At 35.5% G+C, this 19,738-nt stretch overlaps 5 protein-coding genes across 5 annotated transcripts; all 5 read left to right on the top strand.

The window, feature by feature from the left end:
* Positions 1–368: 368 nt before the first annotated feature.
* EV154DRAFT_487248 (uncharacterized protein) lies at positions 369–3,561 on the top strand (the record flags this gene model as incomplete). The annotated part of the gene is made up of 12 exons (XM_051598961.1): positions 369–469; positions 531–629; positions 924–997; positions 1,118–1,172; positions 1,286–1,302; positions 1,528–1,654; positions 1,716–1,837; positions 1,868–2,043; positions 2,248–2,436; positions 2,483–2,708; positions 3,171–3,219; positions 3,423–3,561. 12 exons carry the CDS (start codon positions 369–371, stop codon positions 3,559–3,561), a joined length of 1,374 nt encoding a protein of 457 aa, XP_051451673.1.
* A 1,679-nt stretch (positions 3,562–5,240) lies between these two features.
* EV154DRAFT_430866 (uncharacterized protein) lies at positions 5,241–5,894 on the top strand (the record flags this gene model as incomplete). Its single annotated transcript, XM_051596564.1, has 1 exon — positions 5,241–5,894. The coding sequence occupies one exon, from the start codon at positions 5,241–5,243 to the stop codon at positions 5,892–5,894; it is 654 nt and encodes a 217-aa protein (XP_051451672.1).
* Positions 5,895–8,007: 2,113 nt separating this feature from the next.
* On the top strand, positions 8,008–11,138 carry EV154DRAFT_487246 (uncharacterized protein; the record flags this gene model as incomplete). The annotated part of the gene is made up of 4 exons (XM_051598960.1): positions 8,008–9,036; positions 9,102–9,155; positions 9,283–9,976; positions 11,038–11,138. 4 exons carry the CDS (start codon positions 8,008–8,010, stop codon positions 11,136–11,138), a joined length of 1,878 nt encoding a protein of 625 aa, XP_051451671.1.
* A 914-nt stretch (positions 11,139–12,052) lies between these two features.
* Positions 12,053–12,669, top strand: EV154DRAFT_430867 (uncharacterized protein; the record flags this gene model as incomplete). Its single annotated transcript, XM_051596565.1, has 2 exons — positions 12,053–12,162; positions 12,231–12,669. The coding sequence occupies 2 exons, from the start codon at positions 12,053–12,055 to the stop codon at positions 12,667–12,669; spliced, it is 549 nt and encodes a 182-aa protein (XP_051451670.1).
* A 599-nt stretch (positions 12,670–13,268) lies between these two features.
* On the top strand, positions 13,269–13,907 carry EV154DRAFT_570132 (uncharacterized protein; the record flags this gene model as incomplete). The annotated part of the gene is made up of 3 exons (XM_051606184.1): positions 13,269–13,359; positions 13,423–13,508; positions 13,569–13,907. 3 exons carry the CDS (start codon positions 13,269–13,271, stop codon positions 13,905–13,907), a joined length of 516 nt encoding a protein of 171 aa, XP_051451669.1.
* Positions 13,908–19,738: the final 5,831 nt, after the last annotated feature.

Below are 19,738 nucleotides of genomic sequence, written 5' to 3'. Positions count from 1 at the left end.
ATATAAGGACTTTTCTCAGTTTTATGTTTAATGTTATGGGTCGTATTCTTGGAAGGAGGTGTATCCCTAGCTTCAATCTTGTATCTCTTCTCAAACGTATTACGCCGAAGAAAGAAATCAAGCAGTATAAGCAAAATTTTGCTCTAAAATATTATGCCAAAAAAAAGGCACACTGTTTTTTCAGAAGGTAACAATTTAATGCTAAGCACTATGGGTTGTATTCTTGCGTTGAGGGGCTTCCCCTTCCCCAAAATTCCCCGTTCCCTCTTGCGGGGCCAGGCTCCTGCGCCCCCATTTTTTTTTATCAATGCTTAAAAATTTCACAGTTTAAAAAACAGGTATTCTGTTTATTAAGTATTATCACTTTCATGCTTAATAGCATGGGCCGTATTCTTGGGTGGAGGGTTCCCCGACCCATGCTGAAAATCCTAACTTTTGTAACTTTTGGGATGGAAAATTACCTCGTCTTGTGATTGCTTAGTTACGATTCCAATAATTTTATTATAATAACAAAAATACACTGTATATAGACGAACACTTAATGATTGTCGCAGATTTTTAATTAGTAATGATACACTCTGCAATGTGATTATGCTGTTTTTATTTTCTGTGTTATTCAGTTTGAGAGAGTAAGAACGTAAATAATAAGTTATTAGTCAGTATTCATATGGGTACCACGTAGGTCTTACATAAATACGTGACAGATATATATGGTAAAGAGTCAGAAATGACAAACCGCATACAAATGTTGATAAAATGTTACGGAGAAGCCAAAATGAATAAAGCTTCCATTTTTTTGGCAGAAAGACAGATAATCAGTCAAAAATATAAAAGATTTAAGATTTGATAGATCAGATGTAGTAAGACTTTATATGAACGCATAGCTGAATAGTCGATTGGTTTTTATGCATATCATTTTTCAGGTTTGTACCGTTCTGGTTTGACTCAATAATTGGAAAAACCCTTTCAACAAACGGACAAAAGATAAATATTCCAAGTAAACGTATTTTAAACATGTCAGAAAAAGGTTTAAGAATTTTGTAACAATGCCCATAGTTTGTTTAAAAAAGACTACATTTGATGTAGGGTAAATTTTAGGTCGAAGTTAAATGTATAGGTGATGAAAATCCGCATTGGAACAGTGACTTTCAAATTGGAATTTCTCCGACAAGGTAAAAAGACGTATGTGACATCGACAAAAAAATTGTGTGAGAACGTAATAAGTTTTTTTTTGTGACAACTGAAACATTATCTATGAATATTTTAATTTCCTCAAAAAACAAAGGTTTACCTTTCTTTCCTGTAAGTTTATTTTGTAATATTTTCTTGTTCTATTCTTTGTCCATTTCTATTTTGTGTAACCCTTTATATCGCCTTAAACGATGTAAAGTTTCTGCTTAATATGCCAAGCTTAACACGTAACATTTAAAGATCTGCACGTAAAAATAGCGATTATTATTACCCAACAACTGAGGACAAACAGTATTTTGATTTTCCTTCCGAAGCCGATACTTTTGTTTTAAACAGGGATGAAATCATCGAACCTTATAGAATGGCCAACATTACTGCTGGATGAGGTCCCCGTGTTCCTACCGAGGGTGACAGAAAGCTTGAAGCATATTATACGGTTTCAGCCATTGTCACATGGAAGATAGTATGAATAAGGAGCATATTGATAACTTCAGATAAATAATCGTATTTTTATTTAAACGTAGCTATATGACTTGTGACAACAAGTTGTTTGATTACCAGGAGCAAAAGAGATACGAGTTAAACGGTTTTACTCAACTCATGACGGTGTATTATCGGGAGGATCGTGATCCACTCTATTATGAATGTGATAGTCATTTTCAGGATGATATTTAAGTCCCCAATGGAGGTCATTTTGACGTTATCAAGAGAAGTGTCACCTTACAATCTTTCTTATATAACTGCAAGGCCAAGGCTAACCAAATCTTGAACACAGTCATGGAGTATAACAGAGGAAACTCAATCGGCAAGATCAGCAAGTCCATCCGAATCCTTCCTGACGCTGCCAGACAAGTACAGAAGGACATTCAAATGATGAGGCTCAGTGATTATTGTAGATATGCAATGGGGGATAAGCAATTGCTTGGTGCCGATCCTGGATGTCACCATATTTAAATTGATAAATCAAAATTTGGAAAGCACCAGAATCGTTGTGGTCGACGCGTCGAACGTTTCTAGTTAAGGTAGTGCATTAAAAGTAATAGATTATTAACTCAGTTGATAGGAGTCTGGTTTTTCGGAATGTTAGAAGCTCTTGTAGCCGAGGACACTCTCCTGGACTTCCGTTATAACGACAAACGACTTCGTATTGATGAGTTGCGTGCTCATTTTGTTGCTGGAAGAAGACTTTTTTTGTTGTACCTAATCGGTCAGGTGTTACCTCATTGCCTCTCTTGTTTCGCTACTGTAAGGCTGGTTCAGTTGTTTGTTCCGATAAATGGGAAGATACAAGGGTCTCCATAATGAAGATGCTGCTGCTGGAGCCGATTTTCAAGCCAATGGTCTGCATTTTTATGCTCATCAAGTTGTCAACCACAGCGAACGTTTTGCGACGGTCGATCAGGTGGAATCAAACCCCCGTCTTTCTGGAATGATTCATACCAGCATCATCGAATTTCTCTGGCGTGATTTGAAGATCTTTATCCAGCCTAGAAACCGAAACTCAAGAGATTGCGCAGGTAAGTTTTCGGAATATCTTTGGCGTCATGAGAAAAGTTATCAAACAGCAGCAAAAACCACTTTTTTGTATCGAAATAAACTGAGAAAGGATTTAACTAACCGTGGTCTCAATCACCAAAGATCACGGTAAATACACGTTATCTCTGGCAGCTGTTCGAAAATTAAGCGAGGATGTCAATGTTCTTATGCTCTCTGACTACGTCAACACAAACTTGCCCTTTCGTCTAGGCTCTTCCCCTGATTGCGGTCATATCCAGATCGACGAAACAAAGTTTGGTAAACGCAAGCACCGTTGAGGGTGTCTGGGTTTTCGGCATGGTGGAAGCCATTAAAGTCGGGGAGGAGGTGTCCCAGACTAATGGCCGATTTTACAAGAAGCCTTTCTTTCGCGCCGGCCGTCACGGCCAACAAAAAAAATAGGACGAATATCGATTTCCCAGTGATTAATATTAGTTACACAGGCATCCGGGTACTCGAAAATTTGCAAAAATTTGGGCGCTTCCGAAAATCGTAATTTCGGAAAGCTGGGATCAAAATTGACGGACTAATCTGCATTTGAAATTTTAAAATTTTTTTTAAGGCTTTTATAGAGTGGGGATTAGCCGTCACAAAGTCATCCGCATATGTACACTAATGCCTTTTTTTGTGCGCATCTGATGCACCTACGTTTAAATTTCTACCATTTAAACTGAACAACTAATCGCTGTTCAAAGTTTTAAATTTGGTCTTATATCGATTGCAGAGCCGCGATCAACCTTTACCAAGTCATCCGCACCTGTGCCCCAATGCCCTTATTTAGGCGCAGCTGATGAAGTTAATTCCAAATTGCCACCGTCCAAATTTGTTTACTAATCAAATATCCAAGATTTACAACAAGCGTATTTTGGTAACTGGTCTAATTTGGAGTTGCGCTAATCGTAGAAATGTCATATATACAGTGCCTTAAATTTGTCGAAAATTAATTTCACATTTTTTAGGCATTGAAGTAATATGGTCTAGCCGGAAGTAAATTATCATTTTATGGGTTTCCGTATAGACTACGCGTTGAAGAAAATGATTAGAAACGCTCTTTTGTATAAACTGAAATAATAGTCGTAGCATTTACTGGTTTCAATTAGCCTAAAAGTTCAATTTCAACCGTCAAAATTTCGAAAACACTGTGGTAACATAGAAAACATACTAAATCGGGAACTTGTACTTAATTTATTTTCATTACAAACAAATTGTTGAACTATATGTGAATGTGTAAATCGAATGTTAAAGAATGTGAATGTCCACAGTTCGAGTCCAGGTTAAGAGTTTTTTGTTTACATTTGGAACCTATTTTTTAGGCTGTCACAAGTGACTTTGCAGTTTGTAATACTTAAGGTTTAAGGACCGAAAGACAAGATGCAAAAAGGTGCCTCCTCAACAATTCTAAACCTATCATTCTTATATTACTTAGCCATTAACTTAAATTATCTTAACTATATAAACTATCATAAATTCTATCAATAAAACATTATTCTATTTCTACTTTATATTTCATTGTGATTATATAAGATAAATATTCTTATCCAATCATATTTATCTTCTGACATATAATCCTCATCTATCCGGGTCGCACTATTACACAGTTGTTGGTGGCTTTTTGAAATAAAAAAAGTTTTCCATTATATTTATTTGCTCTATCTTCCTTTCTTCATGTAAGTTCCTCTTTTATTTGAATTAACATTAGCACTGCGTGTCCTAACTAATTTTTATTCTCCTTTTTTTTTTAAATCGTTCTCCATTCGTAATAATTTTGATATATTCCCACCCCATTTCAATAACCTATTGCACCTTACTTCCGTTGTTAGTAATTTCAAAATGAGTTCAGCAATTCTTGTTCGAGATCATGTCGAAGATAACGTAATTACTCCTGCTCGTCCCAGAGGTCGTCAGATCGGTCAAGTTATCGCCCCATACCGTTCCAGAGTACCCGTTAACGTAATTGCAACTGAATTAGACCATTTATCAGGAAGACCTGAGGATACAGAAAGGTAGGTCAATAAAATCTGTTACAAAAGGGCATTATTCTAACTTCGTAGTTTTTTAGATATGTTGGTGTTTTTCGATTGGTTGATCTCAATTGTAATGTTGCTGGTTGCCAAAAGGACATGTATCGTAAGTGGAGGGAGAATTGTGGAAGATATTATTATCATTGCAACGGTAGTAGCGATACGCACAAGAAACGTTATCAATCAGCTGCCAAGAACACCTTTTTTTATCGCAGAAAACTTAGAATCGATTTGTCTTACCGCAGTCTCAATCAATACGTGGAAAACTCTTCAATTACAAAAGTTCATGGTAGATACGCGATATCTCTCCCTGCCGTTGGAAAATTAACCAAGGACGTCAATACTCTTATGCTCTGTGATTACGTCAACAGAAACTTGCCCTTTCGTTTAGGCTCTTCACCTGATTGCGATCATATTCAGATCGACGAATCAAAGTTTGGTAAACGTAAGCACCACCGAGGACATCGCGTTGAGGGTGTCTGGGTTTTCGGTATGGTAGAAGCCATTAAAATCGGTGAGGAGGTGTCCAAGACCAATGGCCGGTTTTACAAGAAGCCTTTGTTTCGCGCTGGCCGATTTTTTGTGTGCACCGTGCCCAACCGTACTACGGCCACCTTGAAACCTATCATCGAACGTCACTGCGAACCAAATACCGTCATCCGTTCCGATGGTTGGAAGGGATATGATTTTATGCATCCCCCTGATGTTCTTTTGGAGGATGGAACCTACGAGAATAACGAAGGCCGGTACGAAGATGGTGATTATTACTTCAGACAACACCAAGTTGTTAATCACTCAAAAAGTTTTGGTACCAAGGATCAGGTTAGGGGTAACCATGCGCCTGGGTATATCCATACCAACGTTATCGAAGGCATGTGGGTGGATTTGAAACGGTCGATTGCTCCTTGCTACCGAAATGAGCAGTATTGTGCGGAGAAACTTTTGGAGTATCTGTGGAAAAAAGAAAATCCCAGCGTTTTGGAAGGATTGAATTTTGCGTTAAAGGAGGTAGTATACCTTTCTGGTATTGCAGGTCCATCTGGCGAACTTAAGGTACCCGAATGGTTTACAAGAGGTGAAAATGAACTCTCTCCAGAGCGCCTACGTCAGTATGAAGTACGCCAGGTATCTCGTCCTGCTGCTTGAATTCGACGCAATCAAAACGCAGCTGAAAATACTGCAAGATCATCCAGTACTTATAACGTTTTACTTTTTTTTTACAAGTAAAAATAGTTCTCAAAATTTACGTTACTATTGTTGTTTTGGTTCTTTTTGAAATGTAATGTTAGCATTGCCTTTATCAAAATACACTAGTGTATACACCCACGAAAATCTCCCATAAAAATAATAGTTAGGCTTATATTCAAATAATACTCTTTTTACAATGACCTGTGAATTCCGAAACATTTTCTATGCATAATGTAAGTTTCAGATTAGCCTCGTCCGTCTCTAGTTTGTCGTCTGCGCTCTTCAGTAATTTTATTATAACGCAAGCTAAGATATATAGTTAACAATATCTGTATAAACTAACATGGGGATCTTTAAAGAAAATAATATGAAACCTTTCTGGGCGTTTCAAATATTCTATTTAACTACTTTTAAATAACAACCTAAACTATAGTTACAATGCGGATTTCATACAGCTACATTTTCTACTGGAGTTTAAAACTGACACTAAACGAAATTAATTTTCTATTAAGCAAACATATAACATTCTGTTGCAAAATCTTACCGTCTTTTTCTTTTCGACTTTAATTTCGTTTAGTTATTGTATGATAGTTGAAGGGTATCTTTAGCGAACCTTGAGACAAACAACAACTACTTAGATCCATAAAATGAATATGCTAAACAAACTATCCGCCTTTTTACTTATTTTTCTGTTACAAACCTTTACTAGATCTTGCCAATCAAATCTTATATCTATCATACAAACGAGGCTTTTTCAAAGCACAGCGTATGAAACATAGTGAAGGTCTAACGTTTTACCGAAACGGAGGTTTTGTTTGAAAAACCCTCGTGCCGTTTAATAATTCTTGAAAAGTGTATCTGAATTATTTTGGTCATGCATAAAACACAAAAATCCACCCCCATTATACCTTTACGTAAAAATGTCAAATTTAACATTTTTGGTTCCGTGTTTTTTTCATCAGATACATGTTAGGATCTGAAGCAGAATACTGTTTAGGACGACGGGGAAGATTGTTTATTCAAAAAGAGGGTTGTAACTCAAAAAAACCAATCGTCGGATTTGCATATTTTTTGTAATAACGAAACAGAACAACGACAAGATATTGAAATTTTACATTAAAGTATGATCCATCTTTACCGTTAACTCTTAAAACTGTTATGACGTCTCGTTCTACAGCAACTGGCTTTTAATACGTCAACTTGCGTTCCATTTTCGGGTTAGGCTTATACTTTATGAAACTCTTTCGTAGTTGTTTTGGGCACTTTATTGAATTTGAGGTTTATGATACAATACCAGCGTCAATTTAAACTGTACTAACACTAAAAAAAAAATTGCCTTATCCTAATTAAACACTACTAGTATATTGTAAATCCTCTGATATATAGTTGAATTACGATATTGTCAAAAGTGTTACCAGATACATGTTCGCTCATATTTTTTAATTCATACCAAAAATCCGATGAAAAGTGTAGTTAATGTCCGAAATACCCATTACTGTAGATATTATTTAAAAACTTAATATTTTAAAAAACACCAATAAAATAGTCATTTACGTCCAGTTCCATATAATTGTTAAAAATTAGGGGTCCTCAGTCGCCGATGTTTTCAAAATATTATCAGAGATTCAATATTTTGTTTTTTTTAAATGATAGTGCAAAAAGTTGCACGTCAAACGAAATTTCTTAAAAACTAAGATTGGCCAATTTTATTCTAAAATATAATTTTTTTAAAACTTCAACGATTGAGGACTCGTAATGAAATTCCAAAATTAGCTCAAAAAAACACTTAATATTTCGCATTTTTTAACAGTTTTGTTATAGTGTTAATATATGCACAAAAACAAACTTATGAAATTCTCCGCCTTTGACTGATTTCGGTTTTCTGCGTTTAATAAATTTCTGATGTCAATATTCAACCATTGCTAGTTTCCGGTGAGAAAAAAATATCGCATTCGAACGAAATGTATCGATGCATTAACTTTCGGACTACGAAGAGAAATGTTTGAACGCAACAACCTTCGAAGAGAAGCTCGACTTGCACCTTAATGCCCAGTTTGTTTGTTCTGCTGGTATGCCTGTTGCCTTCGACGTTGATATGAACAACAACGAAGAAGTCGAGTTCAAGCATTGCGACAGCAACATCGACGGTCTCATCACCAATTGTACCAAGGAGGTGCCTCTGGTCAAGACATGTCGATTTGCTTCCGACCTCTGTCCTTCCGCCAAGCAGTACGGGATCACTAGAACAGATCTCGGAAATCTTGAGCGTGAAGGAACCCGACGATCTGTCAAGTGTATCCCACACACTTTGTTTGGTGTCGTGAATTCGGAGGCCCGCGTGGTAAGCCACATCTTGTTTCCAGAGATGATAGCCAAGGACAAGGAAGTCGCCGAACCCAAGAAAATGTCGGCTTTCTTGTCTGAGGACGAACAGAGAAAGTTCGTGGATGAGTTGTTGATCCCGGCTTTGAGAAAGGCTCTAAAGCTATCTGTGTTTAACCGTTTAAACAAGTCTTACAAGGAGTCGGTGTTGCGCGGAAAGCGTCAAGATGCGAAAAATCTTGTTTCTGGAAAGGATATTCCCTTGATTATTCAATCACTTCGTGATCTCGTGGAGAAAAATTTGTCCTTGTCCCAGTACAGGGACTTTTACTTTATCACTCCTTCCTTCGGGTTCAAGCAAGAATTTGAGGGTTGCTCCTGTCAAGAAATCTTGTCGACGATTATCGATTGGTCCAAGGTCAGCCTAAAGAACACTAAGGTTGATCTTGGTATCAATTTCGCTACCACGGCTCTGTCTGGGGAACCCATGATATCGTTTGCAAGATCAGGAGCCATTAACAGCATCGGCTACACTTTTGGTGGACAAAACACCAAAAGTGAATTAATGCCGATGGCTCTGGCTGGCTTTGGTGGTCTTACAGCCACCAACAAATTCCGTACAAGCGATCAATGCTGCAAGTTGATTGTTTACAACGACATCAAGATACCATTCCTGTTTGATCCTTCCGGATTCAATGGCTCTGTCCCGGATAGATGGGAAGCTAACCAAGTCCGGGCAGGGCTTCGCCAAGAAAATGGAAAGTACCTGAAAAACATGGTATGTATTATAAGAAACTAGTCACCACAATATATACTCATAAGTTTTTTTTTTATTATTATTAGGAATGGTATCAGACCCGCTTGCGTGAATCAGAAATGGAACAGTTCACCTTGCGGGTAGAAGGTCGTTTTTTGGCTTCTGCCATAGCCAGCTCGTTCGTGACCAATTTTGTGGAAAAAAGCAAGTAAGTAAATTAAACTCTTAATTTTGATGTTCGCCTAAACTAATCTTATCAAAAATTAGGGATACTCTTGGTGGCTCTGGGGTGCTCATATCTGCCACCAAGAGTACCTCAACTACATCAGTTGTAGGTTGGCTTTTTTGAACGAGCTGGCTTTTAAGTTCGAAGGAAAACAGAACTTGCGGTCTCTGTCCTGTGTGGCGATGGTCTCCTTGTTGTTGAACTCATTAATGCATCCTGGAAACTCGTCCAGGACGGATGCGAAGAACTTTGTGAAGGCAAGAAGAAGCCAAAACAGCTGCCTTCTGTTTTTGAAGGATGCCTTTGTCTTGCTGGAAGGCGAAGTCGAGTTCGATGACGTTTTTGAGCGAACTCGGCTTCAAAAACAGTTCTACGACATCAATGTCATTGCTGATGTCGTAGAACCCGAAGCCACCTCATTTGGTCTAGAGATGGTTATTCCAACTGGTCGACCTGGTAATCTGACGACGAGGGCATATGGCCAAATCAAAAGCCCGGAGCTTCAAGAGGCTGGACGTTCTTGGGTATGGGGCGAGACTTTTCTGGATGTAGGTCGTCTGAATCTTAGAGACCTACATCTCCACGATACATCAAAGAGAATAACCATGGAAAAGTATGCGCCGGCGAAGAGCGTTATGGTTATGTACGGTCTGGGGTTTGACGGGGCCCTTCGGTTTTTTGAGATCTTTTGGAAGGAATATTTTGAAGTTCTCCCAAAAGGCTCATTCCAACCAGGTAAGATCGGTGATTTTCGAAAATGATTTCTAGAAAGAAATTTAAGAAACCTAATAGATCTTTTTATTTATTTTTTTGCTTATGTTTCTCTACTCAGTCATTTATAATGAACAGTCTATAAACAAATCATAGCAACCACTTAAGAGCGTCAATTTTCATATTTTGTTACGATAAAATAAGCATCTTTATACTCTATGATTGCAGCGTAAATGTAAAAGCTACTTTTAATTCCTATACGTAATATCTCTACTTACTGTTAAGTGAGTATCAAGTCTCGATAAAAAAAATGATAAACTTGATTATAGTCGTGATTTAATGTTATTAATCAACGTTTTAAAAAAAAAAGGTAACCAAAGTCAAATCAGTGGATAAATGTTTTTAGAACTACTTGTCACAAGTGCAAATAATAATAGTCTGTCATTAACTTGCACTTTAAATTTTTCTTATTACTCAAAGCAAACGCAATTTAACTATGTACATAAAAGAATCCAAATCTTTCAATCTTGAAATTATGATACTTTTTGAGGCAGTAAATAAGTGGTAAGGTTGATACAGTGTTTAACGCTCAAATTAATATAATCTCTGAATCATTGTGTTCCTAGTAAAAAATACATTAAGATGAAGTTATCAACTGCTTTATAATTCTTATTAAAATTTGGAAAAAGGTTGGCTGGCCTAAAAAAAATACTTTGTTCCATAGCCGTCTGTATGGAGAATATAGTTATTTTCATCTGTCACCTTTAACCACAACCACACAGTGTAAATCACTACAGCTAATAAAAAACATGTTGCACGTTGTGTGGGATAGTTAATTCAGGTTTTCCTTATGCATTATATGATTGAAGTCATTGAATAAGTTACAAAAGCTTACATTGTACTGTATATTAGATATATAACAACTTGTATATCTGGTAAATTTATGTCGTTTTGACGGGTTTCAAAGCTGCATTTAAATTAGAATTTAAAGCAGCTCATATTCATTCTATATTGATAACAGTAGTTGTGTTAAGTTCTGTTTAGAATGAAGATAAGATTTTTCTAAATTAATTATTGCGCATCAGAATTGCTATTTGTCGCAACTATACGTCTTAATCAGCTTTTTGTATTCCTCACCGTCGGAATAGAAGGTTTAAAGGCTGAAACATTCTTTTTTCAAAAATAATTAAATTACAAGTTACAAAACCGATACACACACACACATGTAAAGCCATTATTCATATACTTGTGTACTGTTACGAGTAGTGTTATTATTTCATGCCAAAAATGCTAATGATAAATCGATTTCATAGTTATTTCTGTCAATTCGCACTGAATACTCACTGCACATGCTGTAGCTATAGAATATTGAAGCTTTTACATTGATTATAATATAATGTTGACTGAAGAGTAACCTGATATATATATAAATATATATGTAGAAAAGAAAAGCAGAAAAAGCACATTTGCAATAAACGTGATTTAACTTATGATTATTTTACAATTGTAATCGGCACTTAAGGCTATCATTTTGAGTAATCAGAATTTGCCTTGCCGATAAAAAAACTTTACTGATATATAGATGAAGACTATTATTTTAGCATTTTTATTTTGTATTATTGACGAAGTTTTTAAGCATATCTGTCATCAAACTTTTATAGTCGTAACACATTTTTTTTAAATCCAAATAATTAGACGCTTTTGCTGAGATGAAAAAAATATAAGGTTCATTGACTCGGTACTACATTAAAAATTCTCCTAAACAAACATTTTCTCCAACAAAGACCAGCTTTAAAGTGAAGTCATTCTAAATAATTATTAATGTAATTATTCAGAAAAACAGGCAGTATAATATTGATTCGATTATTTTGCTGTTATTATATTTTACATTTTATTGTGTTTTTTACATGTTTGAACTCGATCATCTGGAAAACCATAAATGTATCAACTGTGGCACCTGTCAGTAAGGCTCTCAACGTGGGCTAAAACCTATTGGTGCATACGAGTCGATTAAAATTACTTATAAAAGTATCCACGAAAATTCGGCTTTCTTTTACTGCTTTTGCTAATTTGATAATATTTCACTTTAATATATTGCATATGGTTCAATCCATCGTTTCCACATTTTTCGGCGTTTGCTTTCCACATACCGTAGTATGTGACGAAGATAACAATGAGGCATTTATACACCTGTATGGGGCTTCTTCCGCGTATGTATTATTAATCCTTAAAGTCTAAACTTTTATTAACGTCTGATTTAAAAAAAAAGTAAATTCAGTGTCAAAGTTATTACGACGATAGTTTTTTTAGAAAAATGGGTTCGAGACTACTTTCAAATTGATCTCCATGCCTTTTTGGGAAAAAAGGAGCCCTTGATGACGGTCGTAAATGGTGAAATGGAACAACAAGCACTTGGCAATTCATTTTTGGGTACTATTTTCGAAGAAAAATTTCATCTGAAATGTCTCTCTGCATTTCTTTTGCCATGTATTCCATTAATTCCTGAACACATGAAAAGAATGGTACATCCGGACATATCTCCAAACCAATTTGAAGAAGGTGTTAAAAATGGTTACTATATGGTCAACCTTTCCGTTAATCAAACCTTTGGTCCTCCCGATTTTCATCCAACTGAAGGTACGCTACCAAAGATCATCATGTGTAACTCTAAATTGCGAGTTTTGATGCCATCTTGTATTACCTCTTACTATATCTAGCAAATGAAAGTGAAGAAGAAATTCCTGTAGATGTTAATATGCAACATAATCGAAATTTCCTCCACTCTTATAACGATGAAATCGAAAGCCAATCGGATGCTAACACTCAGGAAAACAATGAAAGTGTGGATATGATGGCTGATACCCAAGGAAGCGGAACTACAAATAGCTACTCGGTAAATGAGATTATTATTGAAGATTTCGAAGAAGAAAGACATCACTTTGGTAATGTATCATTAGTGGATGATGATTTATCCGAAACCTCACGTTTAAACGAAAGTGAAATCCCTGGGAGGTCGGATACCTTCTTTCAGGAACAACCACCCAACATCCCCAATAGGAGGTTCCAAAAATTTGGAAGAATCATTTTAGACGATGATAGTTCTAATTCAAGCCAAACGTCTAAATCTACTTTATCCAGTAGTAATACTCTGAGTATTATTGCTGCATTAAAAAAATCTCACCTTCAAAATAGCAGCCAATACAGTTCTTCCTCTGGTAAAAGCAAAGGCTCATCTACCACAAGGCCTTTCTGCTTTGGTAGCAGCAACACCGCTTAACAGAATCTTGATATGTACATTGCAAATTCAAGAAGTACTATGTCGTCTTCAAAATTTTTCAAAAAGGCAGATGTTATTGACAATAGATCAATGTCTAGTGTGCGACAAGAAGAAATCAGTAATTCACAAGGTATGACAAACTTGATAAGATGTGTAGCGTATCACTTCACAATATTTATCTTTTGATTGTTAGAAGTAGAAGAGGATGTTCTTTCAGAAACCTCTGAGATTTACCAAAGGCAATTTAATCCTAGGCCATCAGTCATAAAAAAATCTAACGTGAGATAGCAAACATACATTAAAGCAATCAATACAGACTAACAATTATAATTGATTCAGTATGGCAAAAGAAAGAGAAACATTTCCATCAACCGTAATACAGGATCATATGAATCCTATCATACAAGATCTATAGAATCAGGTGATACGGATATAAATTCGAACAAAGAAATTGTGCCATATCATGACGACCAGCCAAACAATCCTGATAATTCTACGTCAGATAATGAATACTCTTCCGAAATGCCTAGAAATAAAATTAGGAACAAAGGTAAACATCCTGCAAGGAACAGTAGAACAAAAGAAACTTCGAAAGGAAAAGAAAAGGCAGGAGGTAATAAGAATGATAAATCCAAAAAGAGTTATGGCTCTATGGAGCAGTACGTTTTTAAAACATAGCCTTTTTTTTCAATAAATATGCATATAAATTACTACGAACAAATAGCTGTTTCAAATTATTTGAATTATTAATGTCCTAGTAATTGAAATATTCGATATAACTGTAAAGTCCAATATCTTGCATAATTTTTTTAAAAATATACAGCAACTCATACCACATCTGTAATATACCTAATGTGACAAATGTATTACAATTAGTTTACTACCTAGAATTATGCAATAAAAAAATCGTTATCATGATTACCAACTCGTGTATACTAATTTTATTGTAACAGAGCTCACTCTTCTCTGACGCACAGACTCCTGGCATGTGAAAAACAAGATATACTTTTTCTTCCCATGAGCTATATGTGCCTACATTAAAAAATATATCTTTCCAATTCTGGTCTAAAGCTAAAAATTGAAATTACACAAAGTAGTCAAGCACATGGATCAAAGTTACACAAAAGCTATTATAACGCCATCCATATTTTATATGCAAATCATTACAGAAGCGAAACAAAAAGGAGGGCACTAAATATTCTTGATTTCTAGAACAACTTACTATTTGAAAAATGATTGTTTTTCTTATTGCTTATCACAAAAAAATTAGCATTGCGCAATATAGTGACACTAACTAAATTCTTGAATTTTTTACTGGTATACATTATTATTGTAACGTAACTCTGCATATTAGCTGATAAACGTTGCTATCAATTTGTACAAATAGTTATGAATAATGTTACCTTAGTATCCAATAAGGTAAAGGTTTGTAAAGAAGGAAAATAAGCTACCCAAAAGAAAAAAGTAAGATAAAAAAAAAAAAAAAAAAAAAAGAATAACGAAAGGGACTGAAGATTGACTGCAAACAAAGTGAATACAACTTCAGATAATTGAATACAACTTCAAAAACTTGAATACAACTTCAATGTTATAATACACTGTTAAATCGGATGCCCCTTTTTAATAATTGTACGGCAATTTAGCGATAATAGAAAAATAGGCTCTTAAGCCAAAATACACACATAATTCATGACGACGAAACACTCAATTCTTAATATGCAAAACACACATAAGTCTGAAAAAGTCAGTGCTAAATCTTAATCCTCAATTTACATTGTGGTGCCAGAAAGAAATTCTATACCTTCGATTACTATCAACTTTTCACATCGTGCTACTTTTTTTGTATGAACTAGATTGCTACCTAACACATTGAGACAAGTAACGTTTTACAAATCATGACAATTTTTCTATAAAAAACCATTTCTTTGCGAATTTGCTGCTATTCATCTTAGAGTGCATCTTCACTGTAATGTGCCAAAACGTAATCTGTGACATTTTTTAGCATTCATCTCCGACTAGTACAAGTAATATAAAAGGAAATTTATTCATAGCCAGATTTTGTTATGTGGGGAGGTATTTTTTTTTTTTATGAAGAAAATTTTTAGAAAGGTACAAAAATAAACCAAATTTCTAAATTCACATTTCTATTTGTCCTTTTTAAAGCTCCCGTGAAGTAATACGCTCAAAAACAGTAACCTTTTTGATGCGTTTGTAATTTTAAAGAACGTTCCATCTAATATTACTGAAGTAAACAAAGTTTTCATGTTGTAGACGTTCTTACTTAATGTATATCTACGATTTCATACATCTTTTTTGTGTTTTACACTTCACCATATTTGATCTCAGTTTAGATTTAACAGGCTATGGCACTGACTACTTTATGTAATGAATATGACCTTTCAAATACATAAATTAAATAAACAACTAGTTGGATCTATTTTCAAAATACTCCAAATTATATCTTTTAAATATGAAGCGTTTCTACTTAGTACATAAAGTTTGTTTTATCCTTTTTGTGCCTTACAGGGTTGATCATATTTGATCTCAGACTATGATTTAACGGGTTGTGGCACTGAGTACTTTATCCAACAAATACGATCCTTCAAATACATAAATTATTTATACAACTAGTTGGATCTATTTCCAAAATACTCTAAATTATATCTTCTAAATATGAAGCGTTTCTACTTAGTACATAAAGTTTGGTTTATCATTTTTTTGTCTCACAGGGTTGACGATAAATGTCCTAAGACTTTGATTTAATAGGCTGCAATACTACGCATGCGGGTACTCAAATTGAGATTACAGGCAGTAAACTTTTCATGGTCCGAAAGCGGGAAATAATATAAGCGGGACAATACTATAGGTCAGAAAAGAAAAATTTAAAATTTAGAACCTGCTTGTGACAAATATTTTCCCCCACACCTAAAATCGAGTTGTAAAAATATCGGACCCACTTTTTTTTTTAAAATAAAAAGTTCATATTCTCATTTTAATCATGATTAAAATGATATATGTCCAAAAATATTGGACCTTAATTATGAGGAAAGTGTGGTGGTCCAATTTTAACGTGTCTCTCTGCTTAATTTTTTTTTTTTTGGCACATTGAAGTCCAGATGCACTCTAAAAGATTAATTAATTCAAGAAAAATGGGGACAGCTACATGTGATAGAGTTGTCGTGACCGAAAGCGTCCCAAAAATGAAAGTTTTGAGTGGACAATCGATTTCGCTCGAGTCCAAAGGTGTTGATGCCAGTTTGAGACTTGTGTTCGTGGTATCTGGCCGGAATTATCCCATGATGTTCTACTTTTTGAGGTTTTTTAGAAAAGGAACTTCCCATAGAGTAATTGGTAATATATGATTTAATTCGCTTTGAAACTCGCTTTACTGATATTGTCGATTTTAATATTATTAGGGAGTTTAAACGTCTCCGCCTACACGTTTGACGATTCCAACAAGGCTTTTGCTTCGGTAAGAATTGGAGTAACTTCTGTCTCTCCAATTAGGGAAGTTGACCATAATGGTCATGTAATTGGTGTTGCTTTTTCTGCGGGTTGTATGCCGGCCTCAGAAGATATTTACCCTTCATCCGCCGAGTACATGAAGTGTAAATTTATTATGTTTAAGTATGTCTGGGACAACTGGAACAACATCCACTTGGTAGAGGAAAAAAACAAGGAGATTTCCAAGGAATCTTTTTGTGAGACCCTTGAGGATCATTTCGAGGACTTGGGTAAGCAAATTTCCAACCCATAAATAGTTTTCAGTATCACAGAATTTTACTAACAAAAATTAAAGTTGTAATGAAACTCTTGCTGCCAATGTTCAATCCCATCGCGGTTCAAGAAACAATCGTCAAGCGATTGAAAAACAACTCAGGCGTAGCCAGAGCAGAAAAGAAAGTGGTGAGAAAAGTTCCGAATCCTGGAGTTAAGACCTCCAATGTCCTGTCCGAGTTCCTCATCTTGTCCGATCTTGCTGATGAGTCTATTCCCTTTGACGCTGCCCTCATTGCCACTTCCAACAACATGGAAATTTAATTTTTTTTTGGTATTTTTTTTTTAATAAACATATCAACATGACACATTTTCTACTTCTAAATAATGCTGATCAAACAACTTTATTGTGCCTGAAAAAAAACCATGAAAAGTATAAATAACCGTGAATCAATTATAATGAACTTTTCTGATTATACATAATTACAATAAGCGCTACAATGTCTACAAGTGCCAATATGAGAGACTTCATGTCCAGATTCCGTGTTCAAGACAATTCTTTAATGTCTTTTTCTCATGTGGAACGAAAACAAATTCTTGATTTTCAAGCCTTTTCTGCCAAAAAACCTGATGGTGTCTGTTGCGTCTGCTTAAGAAAACTTTATCCTGAAGAAAGTTTCTACCGTAAAATAGAAAACATTGATTCCTGTAATTGTTCCCAGTAGGGTGTCACTCCTTTGACAAATATTGAATACAGAGGGACTTCTACATACATGGTTTGTAAAGACCATTTAATGATGGTGGAAACTGAATTTTCAATTTATATTTACCCTGGTACGTTTAGAGTTATTTAGGAATACAATGTACTTCAAACCTAATTAGGTGCATAATTAATAGGAGATATCTTGGAGGAAACTAAAGGTCTTAATTACCGTGAAAGATGTGCACTCTCTCCTATAAAGTTAATGACTCAAATTACACGCAAATTCAACATTCAATCAGGTTATATTGGCCATTATGAACTCTCTGGTGCCGTTGGGATTAAACACAATTTTGAGTTTGCTGAAATGGCATATGGTAGCACCCTTGGACTTTACTATAAGCGTGGTGATCCTCGAATCATTAACAAGAAGAAGGTTATTACTGCTTATGAAGCTTTGAAAAATGTCCATCCTCTTTTACAAAGATATGAACTTCCGCCATTGATGTTTTCTCTTGTAAATTACCACATTAAAGAAAGCTCAAAGTTTATCGTTGTCAAAAAAATTGACGGGCAATTTCAATGGCCTGACAATTGTTTATTTGCTGAAAACAATGTCAATCCTGAGGCTGCTGGTGTTGAATTTTCTGACTTAATTATTGGAAAGAATGGATCCACTGGATCCTACATTCGACTATCTACAGAAAGTTTACTTGCTCTGATGTTTCCTTACTTGTATCCTAAATGCCAAGGCCACTTCTCTATGTGCACTCCAAACGAAGAAAACACGTCTCAAGCAGAAAACCATGGTGGAATTGCAAAGGCTACACTCTTCAACGAAACATTGAAAGGATATACACGATTAAGATTACTTATGGCTGACCTTCGTTTTGCCCAAGATCAAGCTTTCATTTTTTTTCTTTTGGATTGTATCGAAAGAAATAATATTGCGTCATCCAATCGACTGGTTGTGAGTACTAAAGGAAGAAGCAATCTCAGGCAGTGCGACGTAATTGACCCCTCCACTAATACCTACAACAAAAGTATTACTTATAACGTGCCCTATATTGTCCGTTCATCGTTTTCTTACAAGAGAAAGAATTATCTAAATCTGTCAACTGTCTTTCAAAATCTTGGCTCTCCACAACTTTTTTTGACCTTCAGCTTTAACGATTTTAGTGATGATTTCTCAGCAGCTACTGGAACTAAGTACCCTTGGGATGATCCAGTTCTTTTTTCCAATCACTTTCATCGAAAATGGCGTCGATTCTTTGACAAGTATGTGCTTGGTCATTTTGCTAAGACAATCGGAGGTATTGACGATTATAGTTGGGTATTGGAAATACAGGATCGAGGCAGCCCTCATATTCATTGCGTTCTTTGGACAAAAAAATGTGTTCAGGAATTGATTGCTTTGAACGTAATTACCTGCAAGTTGTACTCAAAAAATTTTAATGATGATCCTTTGATGCATAGACTAGTCCTGAAACATCAAATTCATGAATGCCAAGATGTGTAAGTAAAAATCCTTTCATCGTTTTTTTTACAAAAAATTAATATATACATTTTAGGTATTGGAAACTGCATGTCACTGGTAAATGTCGCTTTGGATATCCAAAAGAGCCAGCGCCAAAGACCTAATTTGTGGGGGATGCCTGTATCTATGAAAGAGGAGTGGAAGACATGAAGGTTAATTGGTACAACCCCTACTTGCTAGGTGTCTGGAGAGCTAATATGGACATACATTACAACAAAGGTGAAGCAGCCGTGCGATACCTTGCTAAATACATGGCAAAAAATGAAACGGATGCAGTTTTTGAAATCAGCAACAAAGGCAGCGCGGGTAACTACAAAATTCGAAACGAAAAGACCGACAAAGAGCACTTCAAGAACAGAACTGTTGGCGCTGTAGAAGCTGTATACGACATTATGGGATGGCATAAACATCAAACCTCAAGAGTGGTAAATTTTATACTGTACATACCAGTTTGCCTGGTGATGAGCGAAGACTATTACGACGTGATATCAAAGACCTTGATCCTAACAGTGCCATGATTTTTACTCGGACTCATGTTGGTAAGTTTTCTTATGT

Source organism: Mucor mucedo, assembly GCF_025094135.1.
Source record: "Mucor mucedo strain NRRL 3635 chromosome Unknown EV154scaffold_177, whole genome shotgun sequence".
NCBI classification, from domain to species: Eukaryota; Fungi; Mucoromycota; class Mucoromycetes; order Mucorales; family Mucoraceae; genus Mucor; species Mucor mucedo.
Note: the sequence above shows the minus strand (reverse complement) of the source record. Positions and strands in the feature narration are given on the sequence as shown.